Source organism: Triticum urartu, chromosome 1A (genome assembly GCF_056163025.1).
Source record: "Triticum urartu cultivar PI428250 chromosome 1A, HENAU_Tu73, whole genome shotgun sequence".
Classification (NCBI taxonomy): Eukaryota; Viridiplantae; Streptophyta; class Magnoliopsida; order Poales; family Poaceae; genus Triticum; species Triticum urartu.
The window spans coordinates 94,316,816-94,339,584 of NC_141873.1; the positions used below are offsets into that span (position 1 = coordinate 94,316,816).

Genomic DNA, 22,769 nt, shown 5'->3' on the forward strand with positions numbered 1-22,769 from the left:
TTCTTCGTGCCAGTGTCCCTAATAGATACTTCTCTGTTTCTCCACCCTTCATTCTGCCAACGGCCCGAGTTAATTTTTTGTTTACATCAAGCTTAACTCTAGCCCTAATGAACCCCCCCACAAATCCATTTGGCAGAGTAACCCGCACCTCCTCAACTTTACCAATACGGCTAGCAAGATTCTTCAAAGCACTCTCACTTTTCAGTACTCCGTCTGGTAGTTTATGGATTTGACACCAGGTTTCCAGCCTATCCAATCTTACTTTCTCTGGATTTGAGAATCCATCATACTCGGCCAAAATCAAAGAAACTCCACGGAAGTCCCATGGCCCTTGATGCATAGCCTTATTCCAGTCCCCTAAACAATTGAATTGAATTGAGAACAAATTTGAGTTAATCCTTCTCCAAACCACTTCTTGAGCAGAGTTCCATGCAGCTTTCATGTCCGCGATCAAAGCGCTTTGACTAAAGTTCTTGCCTGACAGGAGGCGACCAAGGGCAAGCCACTTAGGTTTAATCTCCAGAGCATCTATCTCATCCTCCCACACCAGATCATCATCCTCAAGGTTCAGCCTTTCCAGGAGCTTTCCAGTATCCTCCATGGCCAGCCCTGCTAATCTGCTGCCCTCTCCTGAAGCCGCCATGACAGCCTTATGAAAACCCTAGATCGCAGCCAATCCTTTACCCAACCGAGTCCAGGGAGTGATCTAGAGGAGGGGGGAGGTCGTGAGATTGGGGAACAGAGTACAATCGACGCGATTGCCGGACGGAAGTAGTAAACTCTGGTGGCGGCACCTCCAAAGGACTAGAGAACCCTAGTCGCCAGACCTAGGGGAACGGCAGGTGATGGAACCTTCTGGTGTGAAGTCAATCTTGAAAGTGGTAATTTTGAGAAGCCGCGTATTGAAAGTGGCAAATATTCAATTTTCTCCTTGTCCTTGGTTGGGGGGTGAGCGTGAGGGCCACTATGGGCCAGAATGGCCCAACGAGTCCAACACGATGATGAGTGGTCGAATGGATGCCCACTATGTGAATGGGCCTAGGCCTCTGACCGTCCGGCGCGCGCCTAAAAGGGCCCAAGTTGTGATATGATATGGCTCCTCTTTCTATTTCGAGATCCCCGACTCGTCCATCTTAGAGAGAGAGAGAGAGAGAGAGAGAGTCCTCTTCCATGGCCGGCGGCGATTCTTCTCCCGTGGCGGCTGCGGCTGCGGCTGCGGCGAGGAAGTGGGAGTGGGACCAAGAAGAGTATCGGTGCGAGCCGGCGGAGTATTCCGTGGACCCGCGATACAGCGAGTACGACCCCAAGCAGGGCTGTTTCATATGCGTCCGCTACTTCTTCGACGGCAAACTCAACCTGGACCAGGAGTGTACGTTCCAGTCCAATCCAATCCAATCCCCCTTAATATGCATCTCGTTATGTTCGGTTAAACATCTTTAGGAGGTGGATTTTGATTCATAGCAGATTTAATCCTCTCCAATCCACTCAAATCCCCTTCATACCACTCCCCTTGCAACATAACAAGCCTTTCGAACCTTGTTGCTTCGTTATGCATGTCTAATTCATTTCAATTCAAACACCAGTCAGTCAGTATCATTCATTCATCAAATTCAGTCTGAAGGTTACTTTCACTTTCTGCTAGATTTATTCGGAAGCAAAGGCTGCCACTTTCAAATTCATTCCTCAATTAGGCTCGGTTTACACCTACATACATACATACATACATACATACATACATACTCCTTTGTTACTCTCTTTGATTGATTTATATGCGTTTTCTTCTCATTTGACAGCACCTGTTGGTCCCATGCGACATACTGGTAAAATCTTCAAAGAGGGATTCCGGCTCAAAAACTCAGTCAATGTTGTCTCCATCAAGATTGTTTCCTCTGACTATGGCTACCCACTCTATGTCTACGGTACCATCATAGCCAGGGACAGTCTGGATCGAAAATGTGTCTATATATTCCGGCACGACCAGGATGATTGCCAGCTCATCACCTCAAAGGTATTACTGCCACAGACACATACAATATATCAATGTGTGTTTTCTTGTACTGGTACCTCATATCAGTCGGTTGATTTCCTGACGGAGAAATTTTGAGTTAAGTTGTGCGCAACTTCTATAAATGATTACTTATGAATGTTGTATCTCAGTAATCCATATTTGGGTTTTGTATGTTATACTTGAATAACGGATCTAGTTTTGTATCTGTTCCATACTCGGATGTACAGATACTTGAGCCAACCAGCGAATCCGTATTGGATACCGTATCAGATACCGATTTGCCTCCGATACTCCCCCAATGCGTATCCATGGAGTATCCTTGAATAAATGATTTAAAACAAGTACAATATTCCCCCGATACTTGCCAATACGTTTTGGATACGGCCCAGCCCAATTAAGAGCCCTCTCAACCCAGTAAAGAAGCAACCAGCAACCCTAGTACCCCGATGGCCCCCATCCGTTCCCTCCAAGTTTCTTTCCTCCTTCTCAAGCTCACACCAGGTGGCGGCTGCTCCCCCAGTGCCAGCGGCTAGCCGGCGACGAGCTGCCCCTCCTCCTCACTAACGTCCTCGCTCAGGCGAGGCTAGTAGCTGCATGCTCAGGAGAGCAAACATGAAAGTAATATGCTGTTCCTAACTTCTACACTTTATTTTTGAATTAAAAAATAGTAAAATGTATCGCCGTATTGGCACTTTTTCAAAATGGTGAATTTACGTATCCATATTGGCCCGATACCGATACTCGTATCCGTATCGGTGCTTCATAGGTTCCATATGATGTTGATTTTAACGATACTCCAATTAGTTGTCTTATTATAGCGAATAGTGTTAGGAGCCAGGGGTTTATCATTTGCGTGCGTGAGTTTATGGCACTACAGCAATCTGCACAATAAGAAAAGGAGAAAAAAAAACATGGGCACAGATGTAGCACAATTTTTCTGAGTCTAATTACCTTGTTTCGCCATTCAAAACATAGCTAAAAATGAACCCCAAATCAAGGGTAAATTCAATCAATTCCAGAAACAAGCATCTGGAATTTATCTATTTGAATTGGTCTTGCAGGATGATTCATTGATTTTGACTGGACCCAAGAGAGGATTCATGGTATGCGATGATATATTCTTCGAAATCAATCTGAAGGTGAAGAATGTGCATGGGAGGACTGTCGATGATGATAGACTCAGTAAAGGCCTGATAGAGGTGGATGCTATCCGCAGGCTGGAATATAGTCCCAGATATGTGGTTGATACGGAAACACTTGTCAGCATGCACAGCATATTGGATTTGAACTATACATTCATTAGGAGGTCGGTGGAGGGCACTGTTGAGATCAAGATCCTTGAGGGACCTGATGAATTCCATGGGAAGATTGTTGCTTCCACTACCAGCATTCCATGCGACATTGTGCTACATGATAGCAAAGTGAGTGGTGCGCTAACGGCAGGTGACAATGGAGTCGTACAAATGGCGCGGCGCGTAGTAGGAGTCTCTGTGGATGAGATGCTGGTGTTGACTGTTGCTGCTGCTGTCGGTGATGATGAGTTATCTGCCTGCACTGTTCAGTTTACTCCAAGGCGCAATGGTTACGCGCAATGGTTACGATGATGAGAGTATCACTTGCGGGGAGTACAAGATGCTTCTGAAGGTCACTTGGTCGATTGTGTATTTCTGATGTACTGTAACTCTTAGTTATTCAGTCGTAGTCTGCCAGATTCTCTAGATCCTTTTAATGTAAGGAAGCTTCATTATGTGAACCAGTCATGATACATGCCCAAACAGTATATGTTCCAGCGGGTATTGTATCTATTCTGACTCTTCTGTCTGATGTAAGCTAGTTTTACTGGAATTGCTTGTGGTGCATGCATGAAATTTAAGAGTTATACCCCCTCCGTCACATAATATAAGATGTTATTGTGGGTATATTAATTGTCATAACATCTTAAATTATTGGATGGAGGGAGTAGTATTTACTGCCATCCTAAAAGTAATGTCTACGAAGTTTTTCGCCTTGTTGAATTGCAAGATGTACTAACAAGAATATATATGTCTATGCCTTGTTGAATTACAAGATGCAGTAGCAAGATCTTGAGACCCGTTTGTTAGAATCGAATTGCCTGTGTTGCAAGTTCAATGTCTATGAAGACTATCCGGCTGTAATATATTTTCTAGTGAACTAATCACCTTTTTATTTCTATTTTTTGTCAGAATCAAGAGCTCAGTAGTAGCATTCAATTCTTTGAATTCCTCCTCTTTGTATCCAACTTGGCTGTGCATTATTGTGCCAAGGAAGTGGTTCTGAATAGTATCCGATTCAAACTTATAGCAGAAGTTATCCCTTTTTAAATTTCTTAAAACAGGTTCTTTTTCAGAATTTTTGGAACTTCCGAATGCGTTTTTTGGTGGCACTAGCACACCCAATATGCCCCCCTGGAGCATCACTGACAAGCGCCCATCAAAAGAACTGCTACACTGGATGAACATCATTCCCAGTAATTGCAAAGCCTGATTAAGCACTTTTCATACACTCCACATCAATTAGAAGAAGAAAATTCTGGTTGAGGAAATATTTGAACAATGTATTTTATCATATGTTTTCATCTGCAGAGTTTGGATATCTCCGGAAAAAATGTAATATTCTACAAAATGCTTGGTTTGATCAATGGAGAAAGCAATATGCACTTCAGAGCAACAAGACTTGCTATCTTTAGGAGGTGTTTCAGGCTTTCAGCCAATAAGAACATAACACGTATGGATCTCTTCAACAGCTAGCACTGGGTCTCTAGTCTTTTATCCATCTCCGTTTCCTAGGACGCCCCTGCCTCGCCATATAAACCCGGCCATAAACCCAGCTTCTTCTACGTCCAGGTAGAGATCTTTGCGAAGCAATGTCGAAAGATGAAGATATGCTGTGCCTTGTTTTACAGTGTCACAAAATCTACATGTAGAGTAGAACTGCAAAAATTCACGAAAACTTGCAAATCTGAATTTAGACTCCTTTACTATTTTGAATTTTTCACAAGCACCTTTGCTGCAATATGTATTGATTTTGAGTGTCAAATATGGCGTAGGGGAAGGGCCTGAAAGTGCACCTCTACCACTCTATCAGTGAAGAAAGTGCATAGAAGGGCTGTCGAGTTCGCCACAATGCAACAACTTGATGTATGCTTGGTGTCTTACACTGTCAAGTTGATAATCAACGCTTAACAATTTTCAAATAAATTTCCGAAATTTCGCATATTTTAGTGGGGACCGAAATATTTTTAACCCTGAAATTTCGGTGCAAATTTGAACTGATTTCAAAATAAATTTAAATTGTGTTAAAATTCATTAAAATTAAGTGAAATTTGATATATCAAAATCCGAAATAATTTCCAAAATATGCGAAATTTCCGAAATTTCGCATATTTCAGTGAGCTCCGAAATTATTTTGTTTCCAAAATTAAAAACCTTGGCAACGCATGTGAAACACTGCAGCACTTGTAAGCATAATTCAGATTATGAAACACTGTCAAGTTACATTGCTAATCATAATTGACTACAACCATTACATTGTTCATCATAAGTGACTACAAGTCTACAATCTTACAAGCTGTTGTATCAACTTTGACAAACAACACGGCCGAGGTCTTCCGCTTCTCGATCCACCATGGCAACGCCAGACTCCAGCCATGCGACCACGCGTTCGTCCTCGAGCAGCTCCGGGGCGAAGAGGTTCTTCCAGCCGGCGCACCACGCCGCGGCCTCCCCCGACGACGGCCTCGCGGACTGCAGCCAGTGGCGCAGCGCGCTCTCCCATTTGCCGAAAAACTCCTGCTCCAGGATCGACACCACGTCCTCGGTGCGCACGAGAGGCGTCCACGACATGACCTCGCGGAACTTAGTGTCGCGCTGCTTCGGTGGTGTGATCTTCAGCTGTTGCAGCCACCGTGTGAGCCTAGGCAAGATGTGACGCCGGGAGAAGATCTCCCAATGCGTCGGGTCCAGGTAGTCTTTCCATGGGGAGATGGCGCCGTAGCAGCCGTCGCTGATCTTGCTCTCCACGGTGCCGTAGAGGCTCTCCGGCAAGTGTCCGATCAAGGGGATCCACGGGCGTAGCCAGTGGTCGCAGCCCGGGCTCCACAACGGCTCCCACTCTCGCGCTTTCACGGCGATCCTCGGCGTGAGAACCTGCTCCACGATGTGCGGGTTATGGCATTTAGCGGCGACCCTTAAAAACTATGTGTGCTGGACGGTCGGAGCAGGCAACGCGGCCCTCCACGCTCCCAGTGCACGCTTCTTCCCCCGGAGCGCCTGCTCGGACTTGACGACCGCCGCCAGCGCCTCCGCCGTCTCCGCGCTGTCGTCGCCTTGAAGCTTCACGTCGCGCAGCAGCGCGAGGGTCCTCTTGCAGCAGTCCCGTTCGAGGCGCAGGGCTCGTGAGACGGCCGCCGACTCGTGCCACTCGTCCTGGGCCGGCGGCGACGGCGCCGGCGCGCCATGCAGGCCGTTCTTGTACGTCGTTTCGGAGTGGCCGATGCCGGCGGTGGAGCAATGCCGGATGGCCTTTATAGGGGCGACGATGCCCTCGCCGTGCGCGCCGAGGCCCGAGCCTTGCTTGTAGTTCCACAGCCGCATCATCTTGGCCACCGGCGCGGTGGTGCGCGCGAGGCTGCCCGGCATCTTCAACGGGTACGACGAGTCGTCGCCCTCGTCGAGCAGCGCCGCGGTGAAGCTACGCTTCAGTAGCGCCATGCCGCCGATGGACGTTGCCAGGCGATCGAGGACCAAACAGGGAACGTCGCTGCTGCTTGGAACCGGCCGGCGTGCTGCTCCTTCTGCTGATTCGATGCGTATGAGAGTCGCATATCATAGGAAGTACGTACGCATCATTATATAACTGCTATAGCTAGACCGGCTGTTCGACGCTAATAAACCGATTCCGTATTGGAGACGAGCCTTTGAACACGTTTTCGACTCCAGCAAGCATCCTTATTTACTGACGAGATAAGTACGACTTGGCATAAACGCACAATGCACGAACACTATTTCGGTAAATATGCGCGAGCACTTTTCATAGACAGTGGAATTAACGGGGACCCGAACTAACTTTTGATCTTTGTAACCTTGGCATCCGAAAAACGGTGGAATCCGAACAAGACACTAGTTTCATCACATAGAAAAGAACTCAACTTTGTAGAACCGTTTAGCTTGAAAGCTACCCTCATTTTATACAGTCAAATTTTGGAGTCTTCAAATAGATCTCATCTGTGTGATTTAGGGAGGATTTTTTTTCGAACACACCACTTAGCCAACATTATCTATACTAACTGAGGGCCCGTTGTCAGTGGATGATTAGTCAACTAACATTTTTCAAACTTTGAGTTTGATGACTACTTTTTCATACACATTGTACATTTTCGGTATATACCAGGAACATCGTTCAAATACATGTTTAATATTTTTTGAAATATATGATTAACATGATTTTATACACAATCAACATTTTTTTAATTTATGTTTTTATGTTAATTTTTTAATATATGTTCTTCATTTTTCGTATACATGAGGACATTTTTTTGTACACGTTTAACATTTTATAAAAAGATGATTAACATTTTTTAATATATTTGTGTTTGATGACTACTTTTTCATAAATTTTGCACATTTCTGGTATATATTAGGAACATTTTTAACTTTTTTTAAATATATGATTAACATTATTTTATACACAATCAACATTTTTAAAATTATGTTCTATGCGCATTTCTGGTTTCTATTTTTTCAAAAAACTTTCAATCTTATCATTCTCAATTATGGCAGTACAAAGAGCATCAGAGGTAATAAAAATTGTAACCAGGTCCATGGACCACCTAGCGACGACTACAAGCACTAGAGTGAGCCAAAGGCGCGCTGCCGTCATCGCCCCTCTCTCACTGGAGCCAGGCAAACTTTGTTGTAGTAGATGGTCTATTAGTCATCGTGCTAATGTCTCATAGGACCAGTGCACCAGAGAAGCAACAACGCCGATGAAGTAAACCGTAGATTGGAAGAGGCAAACTTGTAAACACCCAAAAGAAGATGAATGAAGATCAGATCCAAACAGATCCGTCGAAGACCAGCACCTGCCGAATCCTGCGAGATCCGACAGAGACACACCTCGACACGCCCTCCGACCGAATCCTTAGGACGGGATAGAACATGGGAGACATTATTCCTACTAAGAGACATGGCTGCCGCAACACAGTAACAATCAAGACGATGAACGTAACAAGAATGAGAACTGGGTCCCTCCCGCCGGCGAGAGGGGGGGGGGCGAGGTCCTTTGCACCTCCATGGCCCAAAGGCCATCGAAGGTGAGGTGGATCGGCAGCGGTGCCACCAGGAGGAGGAGGAAAGCCTTTTCTTGTGAGGAAGGAAAGAGAAGCCGTTGTAATCGTAAACAAATGATATGGTTTCTAACTCTAAAAGTTCATCTCTTATGCAGGTTATCTATGGGTCTATGCACTGGCTCAGTTCATGATCTTCTCTACGACGAGTGAAACATCAACCATTGTTTTCTCTTGTATGTATGGGTATGGAGGAGGTATGTACACCTAAGTGGGATGGTGGCCTGGGAATTCCCGACTTGAGATGGCTCAACAAAGCACTGCAGGCTCGCTGGCCTTGGCTCCAGAGGGCAGACAAGGAGAGATCATGGGCAGAGTTCGCCATTTCAGTGCCCTCGAAATCGGTGGCCTTGGCTCAGGCAGCGATACGTACGACGGTGGGAGATGGTAGTACCACTAGGTTCTGGGAGGACCGTTGGTCGACGGAGCAAGGATAAGTGAAACCGCACTGGCCCTGTACAACATAATACCGAAATAGATCACGAAGACGAGGATGGTCTCGGATGCGCTCATCAATGGTGCTTGGGCTAGTGATATTAGCCCCAACCTCACGCTACCGGAGCTGGAGGAATACTTGCGGCTTTGGACGAGTCTGGCGGAGTTTGGGTTGACGGAGGGTGTGGAGGACAAGGTTCAGTGGTCCTGGGAGGGTAATGGCAGGTACTCAGCGAGATCTGCATATGCGGCCAAATTCATGGGCCGGCAACTCTCCCCGACAACGACGTTTACTTGGAAGTCGAGGGCTCCGTTGAGATGCCGCTTCTTTTCCTGGCTTGCTCTCAGGAACCGATGTTGGACCTCGGACAGGCTGGCACGCAGAGGGTTGCCACATCAGGACACTTGCCCTTTATGCAACCAACACGACGAGACCATACAACACTTACTCATTGGACGCGTCTTCGCAAGGCAGGTATGGCAATGGTGCACCATGTTGGCAGGAAGGAATACCTACCCCTGCCAGATGATACTTTGGGCGGATGGTGCGCTAGGCAGGATGTTAGCATGGAGCACCGGAAGTCCACACGAGCATTGTGCTTATTGGCAATGTGGACGATGTGGAAGCATATGAATGATATAGTGTTCGAGGGCTCCACACCATCTCTGTCAGGTGTGTTGCAAAAGCTACAAGCAGAGGGAGCTATCTGGGTGAAGGCAGGGCTGCTGAATGGGGAGGTCTTAGGAGAGGAGCCAGCTAGGGTGGATCGGATAGTGCAGGAGTAGCTTGCCACAAGTGAGTGGTGGGTAGGTCAGATAAAATCCACATGTAAATAAGCAACTTGTTGTAACGGTGGTTTGGGGCTCCCCACCCCTCTTCTTCTTTAATGAATGATACATACGCTCATGCGTATTCGAGAAGTGTATGGGTATGGAGCAGATGATCATGGATGTTTTTACCCATTGTGGGTGGCGGCATAGTGTACATATGGGCCCTCCACCTTCCCGGCTCTCCGCCTTCGCCTTGTTTTTCTTACAATTTTTTTCAAAACAGTGGTAAAAGATTTGCCTCATTGATCTTACAATTTTTTTCTTCAAAACAGTGGTAAAAGATTTGCTTCATTGATTAATTAAGAAGATGAGAATTGCGTAGTTAGTTAATGAAAAACCGGGGCAAAACTAAGTTTCGGTCTACTATGACTTTGTTGTGACCGGTGTTTAACTTTTCTTTCTCACGTGCATGATTGATGTTGCTTGTGTGCTTCTTAATCATGCAGAGGCCACATATATGCTCATGATGAGTTGTATATCCTTGATGCTACAATGTAATTTATAATACACCTTGTATCGAAAAATGTGGTTTGTCATTCACGTTGGAACAGTACAGGAGCCTTGTATGAAGGTGAAGTTGCATCATGATTCGGGACAGTCCACAGACTTAAACTTTTGTTAGATCTTTTGTGAGATCTTCTCGACTGTCAAGAACTACAAGACTTCCTTTTATAGAGAAACTTTTCTTGATCTGACTTGTGGAACGATGTACTGATCAGAGGATAAATCACAATCAAACAATGTAAAGAAAGCAAAACAATGTAAAGAAAGTAGATGTATCTCAACCCACTAGGATTCAAGTCCCGGTACTCGCATTATTCCTAAATTTATTTTAGGGTTTCGGGCGATGTGTTTTCAGTGGAAGGAGATATTCCGGTCGATGATGAGGCGTCTACGTGACTTCGTAAATCTCAAGATGATATGTCAGCTCAGTGTCTCGAAGGTGCTCACAGAGATATGGTGTGCGTGTGTGCGTCGAGTGTGAGTGTATGCATGTATGTATGAGCGCTTGCGTCTGTACCGTGTTAACAAAAAAAAACAGATACCTTCAATATAACCCTAAAAAAATCAGATACTTTTTCAATGAAAAATCCATACTTCATTTCCTAATTATTTGACACCGAACCAATCACAATTATCCCCACACATCATATTTGCTACGCGTCTGAATAAACTCCAAAATTACCTTTTTTTTTTCTTCATTGTAAAACAAAAGCCAGCTAATAGGTAAATATTTTTCTTTTAATCTCCTTGATTAATCTTAAGCTGCCTTTGGCGCCTTGACGGCCTCGAACCTTGGCTCCTTGGCATCGAACTTCTGCTTGTTGTACACATCCATGTAATCCCCGAACACGTAGTCCGGGTACGCGGCGGCGCCGCCTTCCCCCACCGCCGGCGAGATGGCCGCCTCGAACGCCGGGTTGTAGAAGGACGCGATGGAGCGGCGGTTGCCGTTGCGCATGGGCAGGACGCGGTGCCACGCGCTGCGGTAGCGGCCGTTGCTGAGCACCTCCACCTGGTCGCCGGTGTTGACGACGATGGCGTCGGGGAGCGGCTGCACGTCCAGCCACTCGCCGTCCTTGAGCACCTCGAGGCCGCCCACCTTGTCGTCCTGGAACAGCAGGATGACGCCGCCGGCGTCGGTGTGCGCGCGGAGCCCGGTGATGAGGTCCGGGCGCGGGCACGGCGGGTAGTGGCTGACCTTGGTGCCGAAGAACGGCGCGAGGAGGCCATCGCCGGTGAAGGCGGCCTTCATGCGGCCCTTGTCCAGGCCGAGGTTCTCGTCCATGGCCTCCATGACCCGCTCCGCGAGCTTCTTGAGCTCGGCGCGGTACTCCCGCATGGTCTCCTTGAAGGCCGGCGGGTCGGAGGGCCACTGGTTGTCGTCGTGGAGGTAGAAGATGTCCTCCCAGTCCATGTCGTCCACGGGCGCCACCGCCTCGCCGCGCCGCTCCGCCTCCACCAGCCTCTCCAGCGTCTGCACGGGCTCGGACGACCGGAACGCCGCCTCCCGGAGGCGGTAGCTCTCGGAGCACACCTTCTTGACGCAGTCAAGTAGCTCCAGCGGGATGCCGTGGTTCACCAGCTGGAAGAAGCCCCAGTTCTCGCAGCCGTCGGCGATCTGCGCCATGGTCTCCGCCCTCTCGGCGCCGTCGAGCTTGGAGAAGTCGATCACCGGGACAACCATGGTGAAGTTCTTGACGAAGGTGAGTGAGTAGCTAGGTAGGCTCGGATCTGATCTCGCTACAATGAGATGAGATGGTTGTTATCTGCAGGTGATGGTTGAGATGGAGTGAGTGAGAGCCACTGGCCTTTTTATAGGGCTCGGGATGCTCCTCGAGACATTCTCTGCATAAAAAATAAATGCAAGAGAAAATTCTGTGCATGTGCCGGAAACAAAGAAGTTTCTGCGAGGTAGCTGGCCAGATTGCGATGTTGTTGGATGCTCATGTTCAGTTGGATTGGATCCGGCAAATGAACAGAGCAGATCGCCAGATTGATTGGTCATATCATTGTCAAGGACTTCTCTCAGCAAGAACAAACCTGTCGCCGTCCATATGGCTTTCTATGAAGAACCGCAAAGTAGCCCACTACGGGGTCTGGTCTCTGAAGAAACATGCTAAACTATCAGAGGGGATTCGAAAAATAAAACAAACAATCAGAGGATGTTATAACAAGTTGATCGGGAGGCTTGACCGAGGATATGTTGTTCTTCTGGCAGAAAAAATGTCTTAGATGCATTTTTTTTCTTTGGGGCATGCTACGAGCGTCGGCGGGCCGATCTTTTCCAACGATTGGCCGGGTCGTACCCATGTCTTCGTCTTTCTGTTTCGCTCGTTGCAATAAGACATTTACATTGCAACAAGGACCTTCTTGCAAAAAGCATCTCCAACTCGTGGTCGTTGACGTCGCAATTGTAACGGGGCTCTTATTGCAAAAAGCATCTCCGGCCGTGTCTGAGTCTGCCCCTGTGTTGTGGTTGCAACACCAACAACGTCACTGGAATAGCGTGTTGGTTGCTAGTGCCGTTGCTGGTTGCTTGCTGTTGACAAGGGAGAGAGATGGATAGGAGACGAGGGAAGGAGATGGAGGATTGAAGGTGCCGCCGCCACCGTGTGGAGACTTCTTTGGCTAGGTCAGGTCGATGTGCTTGAGAGGCGGCGATTCCATGGCCGGAATTTCTAGGCCCCAACTTCCTCAATGCCTCTTCGGCATGCTGTTGTTGCCTGCTCCTCGCGTGAGTTTGGATGGATAAAGGAAAAGGGGAAAGAAAAGAGATAAGGAGTGGATGGTGTGATAGAGAGGGGGGGGGGGGGGGGGGTGGCAGGCAAAGGAGGAGGTTGAAGCGAACATGGATCAATTGGGTGATCCCAAGCATTTTCGCTTTTCTTTTCGTAGAAGGATTTTCCAGTTGCAGGGATACCATTTTTATTGAAGGGGGTACCTTTTAAAAATGCCAGTATACCTTATTTTATCATTACTTATATATTTATATTCTTACAACCCATATTGTTAAATGATAGTATCCCCAAAAAGTATAAAAAAATATGATGGCATTTGCCAAGCTAGGATCTTTTTTTTGTTTGCCGCATCCACTTACAATACACCTCTTTTTGAGAAACCCAAATATAATGTAACTAGGTACAACATCTACTAAAGATTGGAATCACATGGCTTCAAGTTTGTGGATAAGAAAAACCATTTTCACATCTTTTCCTTCCCCTCAGCGGCACAGCTAGGGTAGAGACCTCGTCCCTTCCAGGCTCCACTAGCCAGCTGCTGGATTCACCTCCCCTTGGTCTGCTAGTGGACGAAAGAGGAATCTCACTGCCTCAGCTCCGGTTAGTATTTTAGGTTAGGGGGTTCTAGCCCACGCAAGGGCGGCGCTCAGGCAGATGTCGGTGTTTCATCTCCGAGTTGGTCTTTTGGGTTTTGATCCTTCTTGAGTTCGTCTCTCATAATAGAGTCGACGGAGTCCAAATGTAGATTTGTGTGGTCTCCTTGGGACAAAGAGGTTAGAATTTGTTGCCGATGGTATTTCACTCGCGCTTACTGTGACGTACCATCGGTAGCAACTGAACATCATAGCCTATTTCTCTGATTCATATGTTGGCCAAGAGAATTGCCAAAATTATGGCGTGTCGACCGTCCCCATTCATGAGTGATCTCAAGCATTCATGACAACTTGAACTTGGCATGGATGCTGCACCGTGCTCGAACCCCGACACTTTTATTCAGACCTAACATCAGAGTGGCTTCGACTTAGTGAGATGGGGATATTTGTTGTAGCTTCTTCAGAGAAGAGGCTTTCCAGAACAGAGGACTTATTTTATTCTCGATGTCCAAAGGAATTGACCGTTGCTCTTCAGTGGAGGAAGCTGAGGCTCGGGCTCTGCTCTGTGGTCTGCAGACCTTGGCGGCGCTATACAGAGGGCCTATTATTGCTGAAACTGACTGCTCTTTTCTGACGAAAGAACTTCAGCCTGATTCTTGTAACCGCTCTGCTTGCTTTTTGGTGCTTCTTGACATCAAAGAGGAGCTAAAGAAATTCCAAGGAGCTCAGGTGAGATACACAAATCGAAAGCAAAACAAGCTGGCGCACTGTCTCGCAGGCCGAGCTAGAAGTAAAGGGGACACGCAATGGATGGCTAACGTCCCGGATGACCTGAGAGCAGTGCTGGCTGCCGACTGTTTGGTTGGCCCAAGAGTAATGTAACTTTTACTCTTTCTCCTCAAAAAAAAAGAGAAGAGGCTTTCCACCTCGGTTTAGGGATTGGATTGCCTCCCTCCTGTGCACTTCGTCCTCTAGGGTGTTGCTCAACGGAGTGCTCGGACCGACAATTAGGCATGAGAGGGGCTTGAGGCAGGGTTACCCGTTGTCACCTCTTCTCTTCATGTTGGCAACCAATTTTCTTCAACAACAACTGAACAAGGAAACTGTCAATAATGATCTTAGTCGCATAAGTGGTCGAAGACCTTGCCTCTGCACCTCAGTTGATGCCAATGACACAATAAACTTTTGGTGCCCATTTAGAGGGATATTGAAAACCTTGTAAGAATCCTTTGGAGCTTTGGGGAGGGCACCGGGATTGTGTTCCGTCATTCCCATTAGGTGTGAAAATATCGTCCTCACGTTGATTCTTCAGGGTTTCCCAGCCATTCGTGCAACCGTCCTCCTGACTTACCTGGGCCTCCCTCTGTCGTTGCATCAGTTTCAGGGACTCGACTTTCAACTCCTAATTGATAAGATTTCCGCCAAACTCATTTCCTGGCATGTGAAGCATATCACGAAGGTGGTAAGATGCACTCTGATCAAGTATGTCCTAACCTCTTAGGTTATTTACTTCGAGCTTTTCTTTGGGTTAGTACGGATAAACTGTTAAGTGGCCAATGAAAAAAATAAGGGCATCTCTAACGCCGACCCTCAAACCGTCCGTAACCATCCAGACCGCGTGATCCGGACGTGTTGTGCCATCCAACGTGAGCCTGTATCGGTCCACTCGACGGGCCAGGCGCACTTTCTCCTGCAAATCGGAGACAAAATAGGGGGCTTTGCGGACGTCTGAACAGTACCCACGCCCACTTCTGGCCATCCTAGCCCCCCAAAACCCTCATATCTCCCCCATGCGTGTTCCCGCCTGGCGCCAGCTGCCCGCATTCATGCCGTTGTAGAGCGGTTGCTCCACCTTGAAGCCAGCCCAGAGCGGACGCGACCTCTCACTGGCTCCGCTATTGAAGCGGCCCGCCGGCCATGGGCTCCACCGCTGCATGTTCGGATGAACACACCTCTCCTTGCCGCACTCAAATGCCTCCATTTAGCCCGCACGTGTGCCGAGAAATCTACTCCGGCCACACGTATGTTCAAGAGCGGGTCGGCATTAAACACAACGTTGGGCAAGCTCCTCTGGTCAGCCCGCTATTTAAACGAGGCCAGACGCCGGGTAAGAATCGTACCACAACTCTGCTCCCCCATCTCCTTGTTGTACCGTTTTCTCTACACTGTCCATGTCATTCGTGCATGAAGAGCAGTCCTCCAGCATAAAAGCCGTCTGGGTGGCCCTTCGAACTAGCCAGATACAAGCCAGGCAACTCGCCGCTCCACCTCCCTGGCCTAGCCAGGCGGAACAAGTTGTTGGGGAACGTAGCATGTAATTTCAAAAAAAATTCCTACAATCACGCAAGATCTATCTAGGAGATGCATAACAACGAGAGGGGGAGAGTGTGTTCACGTATGCTCGTAGACCGAAAGCGGAAGCATTAGCTTAACGCGGTTGATGCAGTCAAACGTCTTCACGATCCAACCGATCAAGCACCGAACGTACGGCACCTACGAGTTCAGCATATGTTCAGCTCGATGACGTCCCTCGAACTCTTGATCCAACAAAGTGTCGAGGGAGAGTTTCTTCAGCACGGCGGCGTGGTGACAGTGATGGTGATGTGATCCGCGCAGGGCTTCGCCTAAGCACTACGACAATATGACCGGAGCAGTAAACTGTGGAGGGGGGCACCACACACGGCTAAGAGAACAATTGATATCCTTTGGGGTGCCCCTGCCCCCGTATATAAAGGAGGAGAGGGGAGGATGCCGGCCCTAGGGGGGCGCCAAGTGGGGGGGCGACTTGGACTCCTAGTCCTAGTCTCCCACATCCCCTTCCTTCTTTCGGAGGGGGGAAGGGGGAATGAGAGGGAGAGGGAGAAGGAAAGGGGGGCCGCGCCCCCTCCCCTTGTCCAATTCGGACTACCCATGGGGGGGGGGCGCCACCCCTTGTGGGCTGCCCTCTCTCTCCCCTATGGCCACCCCTTGTGGGACGCCCTCTCTCTCCCCTATGGCCCATGTTGGCCCATTACTGTCCCCGGGGGTTCTGATAACCCACAAGTATAGGGGATCGCAATAGTTTTCGAGGGTAGAGTATTCAACCCAAATTTATTGATTCGACACAAGGGGAGCCAAAGAATATTCTCAAGTATTAACAGTTGAGTTGTCAATTCAACTGCACCTGAAAAAATTAATATCTGCAGCAAAGTATTTAGTAGCAAAGTAATACGGAAGTAACGGTAACGGTGGCAAAAGTAACAGTATTGGTTTTTGTAGTGATTGTAATAGTGGCAACGGAAAAGTAACTAAGCAAAGATCAATATGTGAAAAGCTCGTAGGCAATGGATCAGGGATGGATAATTATGTCGGATGTGATTCCTCATGTAACAGTTATAACATAGGGTGACACAGAACTAGCTCCAGTTCATCAATGTAATGTAGGCATGTATTCCGAATATAGTCATACGTGCTTATGGAAAAGAACTTGCATGACATCTTTTGTCCTACCCTCCCGTGGCAGTGGGGTCCTATTGGAAACTAAGGGATATTAAGTCCTCCTTTAAATAGAGTACCGGAAGAAAGCATTAGCACTTAGTGAATACATGGACTCCTCAAACTATAGTCATCACCGGTATCCTGATTATTATCACTTCGGGGTTAACGGATCATAACGCATAGTAGGTGACTATTGACTTGCAAAATAGGATCAAGAACTCACATATATTCATGAAAACATAATAGGTTCAGATCTGAAATCATGGCACTCGGGCCCTAGTGACAATCATTAAGCATAGCAAAGTCATAGCAACATCAATCTCAGAACATAATGGATACAAGGGATCAAACCCTAACAAAACTAACTCGATTACATGATAAATCTCATCCAACCCATCACCGTCCAGCAAGCCTACGATGGAATTACTCACGCACGGCGGTGAGCATCATGAAATTGGTGATGGAGGAAGGTTGATGATGACGATGGCGACGGATTCCCCTCTCCGTAGCCCCGAATGGACTCCAGATCAGCCCTCCCGAGAGAGATTAGGGCTTGGTGATACGTCTCCAATGTATCTATAATTTTTTATTGTTCCATGCTATTATATTATCTGTTTTGGATGTTAATGGGCTTATTTATACACTTTTATATTATTTTTGGGACTAACCTACTAACCCAAGGCCAAGTGCAAATTGCTGTTTTTTTGCCTATTTCAGTGTTTCGCGAAAAAGGAATATCAAACGGAATGAAACCTTTGGGAGAGTTATTTTTGGAACAAACGTGATCCATGCTACTTGTAGTAGACGTCAAGAAAGAAACGAGGTGGCCACGAGGCAGGAGGGCGCGCCTGCCCCCTGGGCGCGCCCCCTCCCTTGTGGGCCCCTCGCAGCTCCACCGACCTACTTCTTCCTCGTATATATATCCATATACCCCGAAAACATCCAGGAGCACCACGAAACCCTATTTCCACCGCCGCAACCTTCTGTACCCGTGAGATCCCATCTTGGGGCCTTTTTCGGAGCTCCGCCGGAGGGGGAATCGATCACGGAGGGCTTCTACATCAACACCATAGCCTCTCCGATGATGTGTGAGTAGTTTACCACAGACCTTTGGGTCCATAGTTATTAGCTAGATGGCTTCTTCTCTCTCTTTGGATCTCAATACAATGTTCTCCTCGATCTTCTTGGAGATCTATTTGATGTAACTCTTTTTGCGGCGTGTTTGTTGAGATCCGATGAATTGTGGGTTTATTATCAAGTGTATCTATGAAAAATATTTGATTCTTCTCTGAAATATTTTATGTATGATTGGTTATCTTTGCAACTCTCTTCGAATTATCAGTTTGGTTTGGACTACTAGATTGATCTTTCTTACAATGGGAGAAGTGCTTAGCTTTGGGTCCAATCTTGCGGTGTCCTTTCCCAGTGACAACAGGGGCTGCGAGGCACATATTGTATTGTTGCCATCGAGGATAAAAAGATGGGGTTTATATCATATTGCTTGAGTTTATCCCTCTACATCATGTCATCTTGCCTAATGCGTTACTCTGTTCTTATGAATTTAATACTCTAGATGTATGCTGGATAGCGGTCGATGTGTGGAGTAATAGTAGTAGATGCAGAATCGTTTCGGTCTACTTGTCGCGGACGTGATGCCTATATACATGATCATGCCTAGATATTCTCATAATTATGCACTTTTCTATGAATTGCTCGACAGTAATTTGTTCACCCACCATAATAGTTATGCTATCTTGAGAGAATCCACTAGTAAAACCTATGGGCCCCGGCTCTATCTTTTATCATATAAGTTTCCCATCTATTTTATTTTGCAATCTTTACTTTCAATCTATATCATAAAAATACCAAAAATATTTATCTTGTTATTATTATCTCTATCAGATCTCACTCTCGTAAGTGACGGTGAAGGGATTGACAACCCCTTTATCGCGTTGGTTGCGAGGTTCTTATTTTTTGTGTAGGTAAGAGGGACTTGCGTGTAGTTTCCTACTGGATTGATACCTTGGTTCTCAAAAACTGAGGGAAATACTTACGCTACTTTGCTGCATCACACTTTCCTCTTCAAGGGAAAGCCAACGCAGTGCTCAAGAGGTACAAGAAGGATTTCTGGTGCCGTTGCCGGGGATATCTACTCACAAGTCAAGACATACCAAGTACCCATCACAAACTCTTATCCCTCGCATTACATTATTTGCCATTTTCCTCTCGTTTTCCTCTTCCCCACTTCATCCTTGCCATTTTATTCGCCCTCTTTTTCCGCTCATCTCTTTTTCGTTCCCCTCTTTTTTGTTCGCTTCTTGTGTGCTTGTGTGTCGGATTGCTTGCCGCGATGGCTTTACCAAAAAGTGATCCTCGTCTTAGAAGGTTGGAAGAAATTGAAAACAACGTTAGAAGTTTTATGTCCTTGCAGTTTGAGCATAATAATTTCTTCAGAAACGAGCTTAAAGAACAAAAAAGTTTTATGGGGTACATGAATAAAGAGCTCGATGATATGTCTAAAGAATTTTATGGTCTGAAATCTCAGTTCGCTCATCTTGAAAACTTAATAGCCCAAATTTCAGATACGCAGGCCACATTAGTTAATAAGATGGCTGCCAAACTGTAGCGACCAGACCTCAAACAGTCTGATCTTTGTGCATTAGTGTCATCCCTGGATCGGTAATGCTGACACGCACAGTACTTGAAGGATTTATAACAGAGTGGCAATCACACACTTATTACATCGAATGAGAACTTATTATAATAAATATGGCTTAAGGCCATCTAATACGATAACAGCGGAAGGCTTGGAAGATAAAGTGAGTCCATCAACTCCAACGGCATCACTGAGTGAAAGACCACGACCTAAGGCTCCTTACTCGTCATCTGAAAAGTCTGCAACATGATATGTTGCGGCCCGAAAATGGGTCAACACATGGAATATGCTAGCATGTAACACAAGAGAGTAATGAACAAAATAAAGCTATCACTACATGCATATATGGCTGGTGGAGGCTGTATGGTTAATAGGTTTTGGGAAAAGCCAATTTTTCCCTACTACAAAGGAATATATTTTATTTAACTACAAAGTTGGTTGAAAACATTGAGAATGGTAAACCCCATCTCAATCCCAATTAAAAGTAATTAATAACACAATCAAATTATATAATTAAGAGTGATGAGATCCATATGATAATCCAAGAACTAGATACTCAAGATGTCCATAACCGGTGACACGACTAACCATGATTAGTTTGTACACTCTGCAGAGGTTTGGGCACGATTCCCCACAAGACTCGATCTCCTCCGTTGGATTTCTCACACTACAGGGTATTTGAGAAACGGATGACCGAGACACAGTCTTTCAGAAGCATTAGCACCTTACGATGGGTAGACAGTACCATCTACATCCCCTACATCTGCTAGTCTACCACTGTAAGAGTTCACATGACTTAATCAACTATGCCAGAGCCCATAATGGCATGTGGCTGCACACGGAAGTTTCTAGTATGAATAATCTCATGATCCCTTTGAGCTTGGGTGGCGGTCCATAGGAGAATCACACGGTACCCCAGGATTTCCAAAAATACAGGCAATCACTGGATACCCCAGGTGCCTCAATCCACCCAGATGTGTATTTAAGTTGCCACCTTAAGTTGATCCATTAATTAACAATCTCACATCTGTCATGGATACACTCAAACCCAATCCACGTCTACGAGCATAGCATGGCAATATAAGCATAACGTAGAAGTAAGTCCCAGGGTTTGATAATAAACAGGTGAATAGGTACTACCTCATCTACTTCCCATCCCACAATTTAATTCAGATCCTAACCATGCAATTGTTTGAGGATTGATCTAATGCAATAACACTGGGTAGTGAAGAGGTATGATCAAAGTGTTACTTGCCTTGCTGATGGTCCGTGAAACCTAGAGACTCGTAGAAGCACGCTTCACACTCCGGGTACTCTATCGCAAACAAACAAGCATACAATAAGCAATCAAGCAAGAGCACGGGTAAAACTCAAATAATAGATCTAACCAGAAAGTTCAACTTAAAAACTCCGGTTGGCAAAAAGAATCAAATCAAACAAAGCAACAAAACTCAATCTGCGAAAGAAAACAAGATCCGATTACTAATCTGGACTAAAGTCAAATTTTATAGTAGCAAAATCTTGTTCAAGTTGATTAAACAGAAAGAGGGTTTCGAGACAAAACTCTAGGCGCTTGAATCGCCTGATTCTGATAAACGAGCGAAAAGTTATACTAGAACAAAAAGCGGATTAGAAATCGCGATCGAAAATAATCACGGAAAATCTGAGAAAAATAAAAATTGACGAACGGGCTAACGAACGAACGTTCACTGTCTGCGGCTAAACAGTGAAAATTGTTCGTTAAAACGAACATACGGACGGGCGTTCGCTAAATAACTAAACCGAGAAAAAAAATAAACCGAACAGGATCTAAAAAACGGATCTAGGGTTTCAGAAAAAAACGATCGGTTTTCTCATGAAAACCAAGGCGACTACCTCGGGTCCGGCGAGACGACGGCGGCGGCGGGGCGGCTCCGGTGCGGCGGCGCAACGCGGCACGGCAGCAGCAGGCGGCGGCTTGCGGCGGCGGCGGCGCGGATCGGGCGGCGGCTGGTCGGGCGGCGCGGGGCTGGCGGCTAGGGTTTGGCATGGGCGGGCTGTTGGGCTCAGGGCTTTGGCAACACGGCTTAAAAAGGCCCCCCGGTTGGAGTCCCGCTGGGGTACGGCCCGGAGTCGGTTCACTTTTTTTTTAATAATTCCGACGTGAAAAAAAAGAAAGAAAAGAAATACTAAATGGACTCCAAAAATCCCAAAATAAATTTTCCCCGTCCTCTAAAAATAGGCCGGACAAGGTGAACATTTATTTGGGCCTAAAATGCAATTTTTAAAAAAGCATTTTTTTCTGAATTCAAATAAAATAGCAATAAAACTCCGAATAAAAAAATCTTATTTGATTTTAATATTAAATCTCCAATATTTCTTTATTTTGAGGAAGTCATTTTATCCTCTCTCTTTTATTTTTATAGAAGAAATATTTGAAGATAAAATAATTAAAATCAAATGATCCTCTTTTCAAAATTTGAGAAAAACTCAAATATGAAAATAACGAAATTCCTAACTCTTTCCGTGGGTCCTTGAGTTGCGTAGAATTTCTAGGATCTAGCCAAAATGCAATAAAATATGATATGCAATGATGATCTAATGTATAACATTCCAAATTGAAAAGTTGGGATGTTACAAACCTACCCCCTTTAAGATGAACCTCGCCCTCGAGATTCGGGTTGGCTAGAAAATAGGTGTGGGTGATCCTTTCGTAGGTCTTCCTCTCGTTCCCAGGTGGTTTCATCTTCGGTATGGTGACTCCATTGAACCTTGCAAAACTTGATAACTTTGCTGCGTGTGACTCGGCTAGCAAACTCGAGTATCTTGACTGGTTTCTCCTCATATGTCAAATCACTATCCAACTATATCGCTTCCAGTGGCACTGTATCTCTCAGAGGAATATCAACCATCTCTGCGTGGCACTTCTTCAACTGAGAAACATGGAACACATCGTGAACTCCTGACAATCCTTCGGGTAATTCCAACTTGTAAGCAAATTCTCCCATACGTTCCAATACTTTGTATGGTCCCATAAAATGCGGTGCTAACTTTCCCTTAACTCCAAAGCGCTTTACTCCTCGAAGTGGAGATACACGAAGATACACTATGTCTCCAACTTCGTAAATTGTCTCCTTGCGTTTAGAATCCGCATAGCTCTTCTGCCTAGACTCGACTCCTCTCC

The 22,769-nt window shown here is 46.2% G+C and overlaps 2 protein-coding genes and 1 pseudogene across 3 annotated transcripts; 1 reads left to right on the forward strand and 2 right to left on the reverse strand.

Moving 5' to 3' along the window:
• Positions 1-1,138: 1,138 nt before the first annotated feature.
• LOC125511069 (uncharacterized) lies at positions 1,139-3,853 on the forward strand (annotated as a pseudogene). The gene is made up of 3 exons (XR_015599201.1): positions 1,139-1,369; positions 1,794-2,008; positions 3,070-3,853. The product of XR_015599201.1 is annotated as an uncharacterized LOC125511069 (transcript).
• A 1,667-nt stretch (positions 3,854-5,520) lies between these two features.
• LOC125511152 (uncharacterized) lies at positions 5,521-6,971 on the reverse strand. The gene has a single exon (XM_087514407.1). It carries the CDS (start codon positions 6,736-6,738, stop codon positions 6,223-6,225), a length of 516 nt encoding a protein of 171 aa, XP_087370533.1. The 5' UTR covers positions 6,739-6,971; the 3' UTR covers positions 5,521-6,222.
• Positions 6,972-10,692: 3,721 nt separating this feature from the next.
• Positions 10,693-11,935, reverse strand: LOC125549626 (1-aminocyclopropane-1-carboxylate oxidase). Its single transcript, XM_048712976.2, has one exon. The coding sequence runs from the start codon at positions 11,824-11,826 to the stop codon at positions 10,900-10,902; it is 927 nt and encodes a 308-aa protein (XP_048568933.1). The 5' UTR covers positions 11,827-11,935; the 3' UTR covers positions 10,693-10,899.
• Between the last annotated feature and the right edge of the window lie 10,834 nt (positions 11,936-22,769).